Here is a 10,540-nt window from a genome sequence, read left to right as displayed (position 1 = left end):
TGAAAATGGCTGCCAACAGATGCGCATTTATACAACCGTACATCTTGGAAAAGCAGAAGTGAAGCCTCCTGCACAACCAACAAAAATGCAGCAAGTGGGTTCTTGATTGTAAGTCAACAACAAAACAATTGTCCTTTCCAGCAGCCATTGTACCAAATGTGCTGGAGGTCGACATGGGTTGTTTAGTAACAGGAGGAACGCTGCTTATTTGTGACGTTACATTCCGAAGGTTTTTCTAGACACCAAAAAACATTAACTTATTGCTAGAAAAACACCTGGGTGTTTTTTGGGGGCATTTTTTTAGAAGCAGCTGAATTTTGCATAATATTTCCTTAATATAGAAGAAAAAGTTTAAGTTCCACTGGATTATTTCACTTATAACATGACATGTATTAAGGAATTATTGACTTAAAACAAGCTAAAATTTACTTACTGTCGTGAGGTGTGGTTGAGGTGGTGAGGAGATGACGCAGGCGGACCCAGGATGTACGAATATGATGGTTTTAATAAAGATGATGCTCGAAACAGTCCAAAAACAGGCAGCACGGCAGAGAGACAGGCACACAGCCAAACACCGGTAGCAACTGACACACCGGACTGGAAACGAGAGCTAACGCTATCCAGGACTTAACAGTTCTACTGGAGCGAACACAAGACGTAAGACAAACGACACTGACTACAAGGATCCGACAACGAACACAGACACAGGTGGGTTTAAATATACACGGGTAATCAGGGGAAATGAGACACACATAGGGAGCAATCAACGGGGAGGACAGGACCGAGACTCGCAGGAACAGGACTACACAGGAAAAACTCAAAAATAAACACACAAAAACACGGATCCTGACACTTACAAGTTACTTTTGTCCTATTTCAAGTGTAAAGTTTTTTGTTTTTGCAATGTGTTAATGTGGACTATTCTTGATAATCTTGCAATCTAAGCACAATTCAACTTTTGCTCCAACAAATTGTGTTGATATTCACTGTAAAGTGATGACTACGTTTGTAGTTGCACTACACGTTTCCATACGCCACATTCTTTAGCACCTTAGTGTTTTTTTAAGCGGTGCATAGACTGAACACAGATGCCTGGGCTGGTGTTTTTTTGAGCACAGATGTCAGAACTCTGCAGAGCTGCACCCAGATATACATATTTAAGCAAGCCTCCTATAGAGTTCCTATATAATCTCTGTTGACATGAATCTGACTGCAGCTCACTGAAAACACCCACCACCTACCCCACATGAATGTTTATTATTCTGGGAGAAATACAGTATAAACATACAGCAGAGCACAGCGGTGGGTGTCCTACTTATTACTGTCAATACCGCCCATTTACTGCCAAACAGCCTCTATTATTAGACTCCACTGGACTCTCATCAGGTATCTTCAAAGGTTGCAGCATAAATCACGTTTCACTGCTTTTCTTTTTCTTCTTGTGACTGTGAAGTGCAGCTCTGTGATCCACGTGGGTCTGACATATGTTTATCATCACAGGGGAAGGAAAATAATGGAAATTTCCCTTGTTATGCTTCGCATGATTTCTCCTTTTTTCCATTTTCCAAATGAGAGAATGACATTTGAGGCAGCCAGGGTGGAGTTGATGTATTTTCCTATATGTTTCACTGTTGAAAGGAAGGCTTGTAGTGTTACGCTGAGGCAGATTTAAAGATAGATTTTGAACAGGAACGTTAAAAGTACTTTTTTTCAGGTATTTTAGGCTACTGGTTTGGAAAAACCTGGATGAATAGTTTGATTTATTTGGATTTTCAAGCCCTTATGTTGCTAAAAACACACAGATGCAAATCATGGCACTTAGACATAATCAGATATCAGCATTAGCATAATTTGGGATTAATATAACAGGATTAGGATTACCATATTCACCCTGCTTCCACGAGAGTCGGTTTTTAAATATTACATTCAAGAAATGAAGCAAAATGATTTCTTCATTCTGAGATGTAAAAGCACAAGAGTTGCACTTTCTCGTGGCTCTGATGCTAGTAATTTCTCCTAATTCGTTTGGCTTGGGTTGTTTCTTGTAGGCAGCTGCAGAGTTGAACATAGTTTCCCTGTTATTATAAGTAAACAGTGATTGTAGAGTAAATTACTGGAAGGGTTTTAGCTGTGCCAGTAGGATGGGGATGAGCAAAAAAACAAAAAAAAAAACAAACAAAAAAAACAAACAAACAAAAAACAACAAAATCTATCCTGGTGTGTGTGAGGAGATTGATAATAATGTTAATATATATATATATTTTTTTGATGCTACAGCAATACAAATATAAAGTGAACATAAAGCTGAATTAAAAAAACGATTTAAAATTTAAATAACAATAGAGGAACAGAGGAAAAAGGTAGCATGTCTGTTCCTTCTGTTTTACCAATGCAGCATTATACGTGATCAATCTTCAGTAAATTCAGTAATTGATTAGCACGGCTGTCAGCCCAAAACTTAAAAAAAAAAAACCACCAAGCTGTTTTTTGGCAATAGGTTAATGATTTTTTAGTGTCTGGAAAATGAGCCGTTTCAAAAATCTGCGGAATGTAACACTGCTCGTTACCTAGCAACCCCAGCAGAATTCTGCCTGTTACCTAGCAACCCAAGCTGAGTTCCAGCCCATTTGGTCAGCTGGTTTTATCACTGTATGCACTGTACAATGGCTGCTTAGCATCCACAAACCACTTGCTGCACTCTTGTTAGTTGTGTAGGAGGCCCCACTTCTGCTTTTCAAAAAAAAAAAAATGTAAATGTTGAGTTGGGGAACATGGCCAGCAGCAGCTTATTTGGTTTTAAAGGGGAAGTGTCATGTAAAATTGACTTTTTTTATTTTATAATGTTATTCCCTCATCAAAACCACACCTGAAGTGTTGCTTTGATTCTTTCATGCATGTTTGAGAAATCCTTTAGTCTCCATGGCAACCATCCAGCTGCGCAAAACACCTGGTTGAACCTAGCTCTGCTTTCAAGGATGAAGCTCCTTCTCAGAGCTGCAGTTTCCAATCTTCAGAGCTTCCGCCTTCATTCAGCTCCTTCAGACTAGCCAGCAGCAATTAGCAAACACCTGGTGGAACTGCACATCTGCTGAGCTCATTATAGGAGCTACTTCTCAGTGAAAGGTTGGTAAAAATGTCGTTAAAGGGTTCATAGAGGAGCCATGTTGTGGTGACTTCCTGAAGGCGGAGCTTCAGAAAGAGCAGGAGCTTCTTAAAGAGACGGAGCCTCAATTTCAAGGCATAAATTACAAAGTAAAATTTCTTTTAAGTCATATTTGATATGTACAGCATTATTATTACCACTGATGGAAAAAAAGTTGCCTGATTAAGCTATAAATTATATTATTGCTCCAGGAAAATTCAAAATACTGACCCTTTATAGTACTATTATGAGAGTAATAGTGTATTAGAGACCCTAAAACAGCTCAAAATAGGCAGAACTGATCAGACTACAATCTCTTTATATAAGAATGATTTCGTGCAAAATATGTAATTAACATGTTTTATATCATCCATAAATATATCCTAACCTGTTCAGGGAATAATAACTTTTAAAAACAAGTTTTTAATAACAAAAATATCCAATAATTGAACCTGGTGTTCTCCTACGCACTATGGATTACAAGTAAACTAGTTTATATAGTTTTACTTTTTTGTTAGAATTATAAATTTAATGTCAGAATTATGACTTTTTTTTTCTCAGAATTGAATACTGCGCAACTAATTTACCTCATTTTGATCATTCTCATAAAGAAATTCCCAGATCAAACTTGCTACGTTGGAACATTGTTTTCAGACCGGAGTTGAGAGCAAGCGGCTTCATAAATGTGGCGTTTGAGTGAGGAGTTAAGCCAAACGGGATCAGAGAGCGGCAGGCTGGATGAAGACGCCACCAGTGTGTGTTGAGCCGGTTTCCACATATGTCAGCCTGATCTAAGCCACACCTGCTGCTGAGCGCAGAGAGAGAGAGAGAGAGAGAGAGAGAGAGAGAGTGTGTGGAGTGTGTTTTCAGGCTGCGCTGTCACAAGCGGGGCAGTCGCTGAAGCGAACAGTTGCTGCATCGCTGCCGCCTCTCTCCATCTGTTTCCGCTCTGTTCTTCTTCACAAATCCACGACTTCAGGCAATTATTTCATTCAAGAGGAGGAAGAGGAGCTGATGAAGGGTTCTTTTGGTTAATTGCCGACTCACTCTGAACTGGAGGTGAGTGGAAGGGATTTCTTGCAACGCCGCAAGGCAACTGGGGATTCCTCCCTGGGATTTATTTGCTGGTTTTTCTGCAGAAATCTTTGGACATTTTTTTTTGTGTTTTTTGAGTCGAAGCTGCCTGTAATGGGAAACAGGTGGAAATGTGAGGGTTAACCCCCCCACTGTGCTGCATGTTGGCAAGGCTTCCCTACTTCTCTGCAGCCAAAGAGCCGAACGCTGACAAATTGTACCTCAATCAGGTGCAACCTTGGTGTGTGCTGCTCGGTTCTGGGAACACTGGGATCTGAAGTGAGTGAGCAGAAATCTGTGGAAGTGGAAGTGGAGGGTGGTTCAGTCGTTTGGTGGACTCGGGGGAGAAGATGCCAGCCATCCTGGTGGCCTCAGCCATGAAGTCAGGACTCCCGAAACCCAAACCGGTTCACAGTGCCCTCCCCATCCCCCAGACCCCCAGCAGACCGTCGGCCTTAGCGCTGCCTTCGGCGCCGCTCAAGAGCCGGCAGGTGTCCACCAGACCGCCAAGGAGTTCTCCGGAGTCGGAGGCAACTGGAAACCCTCAGGTGTGTCAACATCATCCACACCTGCTTTGCTTTTCTCACTCAACTCTCTCATTTCTGTCACATTTTGTTCGGTCTTGGTTTGTGATTTCTAACTTTACCAAAATAAGAAATGCAAATAAAAAGCTGTAAGGACAACAAATTCTGCTGGACGATAAATTGCCCCAGATGTTATTGTGATAACTGATATTGTTTTGAGACCGTTTATAAATGGTAACGATGCAAGAACACATTCTCAAAGGCCAATAAACTTTAAATTCTAACACTGGAAGTGGAAGACATTTGAAATCCAAACTAAATAAACAAAATATAAACAATGAATAAAACTAATTATGAAGTCTCTGTAAGCAAAATTATACTTAAAAAAAAACAACAAAGCACCAGAAGAGAAAAACAATAAATGTAAATTATTGAATTTGCTTTCATTTATAATGCGATTAATTGATGTATTGCTTATTGCAACAGGTCTACACAACAACAGATTTTACTGGACGATAAATTTTTCCAGAAGTTATTGGTATAAACAATGACATTGTTGTTTTGAGACCATTTTCAGCTAATATAATGATAAAGTAGAGCTAACATGACTGTCAAACCTCTCACGATAGAAGTGTTTTATATCAGTCAATATTGATAATTATTGATTAGTTTTTTTTGTTTTAAATATCTGGTTTTATCCACAATTTTCACTCCACATCGTTTATTTTTTATGGCTTTTGAGGCATGGTGGCGAAACCTTAAACTGCAGCTGTGCAAGTTACTGAACAGGTTGTTGCTAGGTAACCAAAGAGTGAGTGAGTTGCTAGGTAACCAGATAGTGAGTGAGTTAGTTCACCAACCTTGCTTAGCTAGGTTGAGCAGCTAATGTCTTTCCTCCCAGACGGCTGTGCGGTTCTGGATTGTAGTTCAGTGAAATTATTGAAAACTGTATCGGACGTATTACTTATTAATACTGATATTGATGACGTGGTTTTGATGATATATGCTGTTACTGATTTATTGTTCAGCCTTATGATAAAGGCCTATTAATGCAAGTACACCCTCAAAAATTAGTCAAATTTCTTTTCCACAAAACATTTTACATACCAAAACTGGAAGATATTTTAAATATTCAAAAATAAATAAACAAAACAACCAAAACATTATATAGAATGGTTACTGAAGTCTTTCTGAACAAAATTGCACTTCAAAACATATCAGTCATATTAATCAGTAGTCAGTAAACTGCCAGTTAGGACTTTCATAAAATAAAGAAAAAGTTGCAAGCTAACGCCCAACTCAACTTTTACAATCGCATGTGAAAATAGCTGCAAACAGATGCGCAGTTATACAACTGTACATCTTTGAAAAGCACAAGTGGAGCCTCTTGCACAATCACTAAGAATGCAGCAAGTGGTTTTTGAATGAAAACAACAACAAAAAACTTATGTTTTCTGTTTTACTGTGGTACAACTTGTACCACAGTAAAACCAGATGACTAAAATTGCTGGTTGTGTTGCTAGGTAACAACGCAGTAGCACTCAACAATCAGGAGTTTTTTGAAATGACTCATTTTTCATGCACCAAAAAACATCAACTTATTGCCAAAAAATGCCTGAGTGTTTTTTAAGAGCTTGTGCTGTTTTTAAAAGGAGTAGGAACTCAAATAGAAGCATAACAATGTGCAAAATGTGACTTTTTGCATGACCAATCCCCCTGAAAAACAGTTGTTTCAGTATATAAGCAGTTCACTGATTTCTCTAAATAATCCCAGAAAACTGTAGCCTTGTTGAATTCTGCTTGAATTCAGTTGATTTCCTGAAAGGAAGCTGGTCGTTGTGGGACGTTGCTGTCCAGAACGGAGCCGTAGCGGGACGCCAGGGTGGCTGTTTAGCTGCGTTTCTGAAATATTGGCTGTGTAGCAGGGCTGCAGTGGCCAGAGCAGTCGCTCCAGCACCATGTAAGGCAGCGGGAGAAGGAGCTGTCTCCCCGTCTGTGTTTGTGCCAACCTGTCCAGTAAGTGTGACTCTGAGCGTGACGTCGCTCGGAGACGGATCTGGACGCAGTTTGAGGAGAAGATACAGGAGGCCAGTGTTTCTGGACATGGGATGAGGCTGCTGTTTGTTTTTCTGGATAATCACATTTTCTCGCTGACCTACTTTACATGACTTTCTCCCCTCTGTCCTCTGTCTCTCCTCCTCCTTCTCTTCCTCATCCCTGTGGTGCTGATGAAGCAGCCCTCGTCACCATTGGCTATGTTAACCCTCGACCTTTCTGAACAGAGGCAGCGACCTGAATGTTGCAGTCATATGCTGGACTCTATCCAGTCTTGCTGTTTTACAGTCCTGCATTGTTATTTTCGTTTTTTTTTGTTATATTTGGGAAAAATTAAACTTGAAACCCAGTGGAATAAAAAATGAAACACCAAAACACTCTTTAAAAGTGATCTGTTATGCTTCCTTGAACAGGTGAGGATAAGTCTGTGGGTGTGAATGTAATGAACATCTGAAACATGTTCATTACATTTTTGTCACAAAATCATTCTTAGATAGTGAGTTTTAAATCTTCTGCCTATTTTGAGCTGCTTTAGAGCGTCTTGTCACTTTAAATCCAAATAAGCTGCTGTTGGCCACATCCCCCAACTCAACTTTTAGACTCACAAGTGAAAATGACTGCAAATAGATGCACAATTATACAACTGTACGTCTTTGAAAAGCAGAAGTGGAGCCTCCTGCACAACCATCAAGAATTGTTGTGCAGGAGTGGTTTCTGGATGCTAAGTTGACAACAAAACATTTGTCTTTCCCAGCAGCCCTTGTACAGCAGATACGGGGGTAAAACCAGCTGACCAAATGTGCTGGAGTTCCGCTTGGGTTGCTAGGTGATGAGCAGAACTCAGATGGGGTTGCTAGGTAACAGCTTGGGCTTCGCTGGGGTTACTAGGTGAAACTGTGCTGTGCTGGAGCTCGGCTTAGGTTGCTCGGTAACAGTTTGGGATTTCGCTGGGGTTGCTAGGTAACAGCCTGCTGTTTTGTGTCGTTGCATTCCGGTAACTGAAAGGGCAAAATTTCAACATAATTACTTAATTATTCTTAAGTATTAACATACTTAAGAATAATTAGCATATTCTTAAGTATGCTTAAGTATTAGCATACTTAAGAATAATTAGCATATTCTTAAGTATGCTAATTAAGAATAGCATACTTTTGTCCAAAGGAATGTGAAACTAGGTAGGTTAATTTAAAAACTATACAAAATGCGAAAGTGTATTAGAGAACTAAAACTCAACAGACTATTTACAAAATCTGTGCAACAACAAAAATATTACCTAAAAATTATTAGAAACTGTTCAAACACCAGCATGTATGTGAACATTTGTTGCATTTGTTATGTTTCTAGTGCTTAACAGCTGCTTCACTAGCAGATTATTTCACTTGTAACATAGGAAAAATGTTATAAGTTAATGGAACTAGTACTTTTTCATCGATATTAAGGAAATATTTACTTAAAACAAGACACCATATCTTGCTGAGAAGTTACTTTTATGTTAGTTTTCTCTTATTTCAAGAGTATTACGATATTTGCACAAGAAACTAGATCAAAATTACTTGGTAATATTTTGTGTTTTCCAGTGAAACTCTAATATTCTGCTCAGTGTTAAAGTTCTTTGTTCTGAAATACAGCAGTGGTGAAATAGTTGGATCTTGCATTTCTAAAAAATGAAGGTTAAATATCAAGTAGAAATCCTAAAATTGTTTATAAATTACATGCTAAAATAGAACAACACAAGAAGCAGTTTTAGTCAAATGTCAATACTCTGTTGTAATTGTAAGAATGATTTTAAATCGTCAGTTTTATTCAGCCGTTCAAACAAAGAAAATCAGTTTGTGTGAAAATCAGCACCCTGCGGTGTCGTTCCTCCGTCTCGTTGTCATTTCCTCTCAGCATCGAGTGCTTACCGCAGCGTGAGCAGCGTTTCCAGCGTTTCCAGCGATGAAATGGGGAACATTTGAAGTTGGTACATCAGGAGCAAGAACATATTGCTTCTTCCTCTACTTTGTGTTTCCAGCTGTGGATTGCCTCCTTGGAGAAAACTGAGCAGAATTGTAATGGGCCCAGGTTAAAAGCCACTGCTGTATGGTTTCCTGTTGAATCTTTTCATATTGCACAATGTTTAATCTGAAAATTTGACCGCTGAGGAGTTGGAGAGGGAGCCGCAAATAGCTTTAGTTAGAGTACAACTAGATGTGGGCTGAGGTTTGAGCTGATTTTTAATCAGGGGAACAATTTTTTTTATGCGTTCTATCTTTATCTGGTGAACAGTAGTTTCAGAAGAGTCTCATTTGAAACAAAATTAACAAAACGAAGCATGCAGAAAAGGAGCAAAGTAATCTTAAATGGGACGTATTATACAAAATTGACATTTTTCGTACTTACAATTTGGGTTTCAATTGCTTCTAAAAACACCCAAAGCCTTTAAAAATACCCCAAATAGACAGTTTTTGGCAATAAGTTGATGTTTTTTTGATTTCTTGAAAAGGAGCCGTTTCAAAAAAAATTCAGAATGTAATGTCATAAATCAGCAGGCACTGACCTTTCACCTAGTAACTGCAGCGAACCACAGCTGTTACCTAGCAACCCCAGGCGAGTTCCGCCTGTTACCTAGCAACGCAAGCGGAGTTCCAGCACGCTTGGTCAGCTGCTTTTACCGCCGTATGCATTGTATAATGGCTGCTGGAAAAGACAGGTGCTTTGTTATTGACTTAGAAATCACATGCTGCATTCTTGTTGGTTGTACACTGCAAAAACACAAAATCCTACAAAGTATTTTTGGTCTGGCTTCTCGTGAAAATACCTTAGTACACCTGCAATAAGATAAAACAAGCTTAAAAGTATATTTTCAGCTATACATAGGACCTTATTTTAGGTCAATAATTCCTTAATATTTTTGATAAAATTCTGGTTCCATTAGCAGAATATTTCACTTTTAACAAGACATTTTTGCCATGTTTGAAGTGAAATAAAATCGCTGTGGAAATAGTGCTTTTTAATAAATATTAAGAAATTCTTGACCTAAATCAAGCTCCTATATCTTTCAGAAAAGTTAGTTGTAATCAGTCAAATTCGTCTAGCAGCAATGCAGTTCAAAGTGCTTTATATCATGACATCACAAACATAAAACCCATAAAAACAACATACAGTTGACGGTTGCAAAACCAGTAACAAACATTGAATTAGTTTTGTCTTATTTCAAGTTTACTAAGACATTTGCACAAAAAACTAGACCAAAAAATAGTTGGTGAGATTTTGCAGTATGCAGGAGGCTCCACTTGTATTTTCACAGATGCATGGTTGTATAATTAAGAATCTGTTTGCAGCCATTTTCACATGCGGGTGTAAACGCCACCAGCAGCTTATTTGGATTTAAAGTGACAAGACGCCCTAGAACAGACTAAGATCTCATTATCTAAGAATGATTTTATACAAAAAATGTTTTGTATAGGCCATAGATCTGTCCTCACCTGTTCAAGAAAGCTTAATAGGTCACCTTTAAAATCCTGCGTGCATTAAGCAGCTGAATGACTGGATGTGTTTGCAGAAAGTCAAACAGGAAACACAAAGTGAGTTGGACATGACACCTTTAAGCGCCTGACAGGGTAAGTCAGTAGTTATCTGAGGGATTAGTGAAGCCTTGGTTGAAGAGAAGCAGCAGCTCACGCATCCAGCTGGATGGCCCAGTTGGCTCGCAGCCCCGACTCGTTCGGTACGCCTTTAACAAAGAGTTAATCCACAATGCAGC

General features: G+C 39.0%; 1 protein-coding gene across 1 annotated transcript in view; it reads left to right on the top strand.

Moving 5' to 3' along the window:
• Nucleotides 1–4,029: 4,029 nt before the first annotated feature.
• LOC103142688 (neuron navigator 2-like) overlaps nt 4,030–10,540 on the top strand; it is a 74,089-nt gene continuing 67,578 nt past the window's right edge. Inside the window, exon 1 of the mRNA XM_016674672.1 lies at nt 4,030–4,764. Coding sequence (XP_016530158.1) covers nt 4,567–4,764 — 198 coding nt within the window. The 5' untranslated portion in view covers nt 4,030–4,566. The remainder of the gene's footprint in view (nt 4,765–10,540) is intronic.

Source organism: Poecilia formosa, unplaced genomic scaffold (assembly GCF_000485575.1).
Source record: "Poecilia formosa unplaced genomic scaffold, Poecilia_formosa-5.1.2 Scaffold99, whole genome shotgun sequence".
Taxonomy (NCBI): domain Eukaryota; kingdom Metazoa; phylum Chordata; class Actinopteri; order Cyprinodontiformes; family Poeciliidae; genus Poecilia; species Poecilia formosa.
Note: the sequence above shows the minus strand (reverse complement) of the source record. Positions and strands in the feature narration are given on the sequence as shown.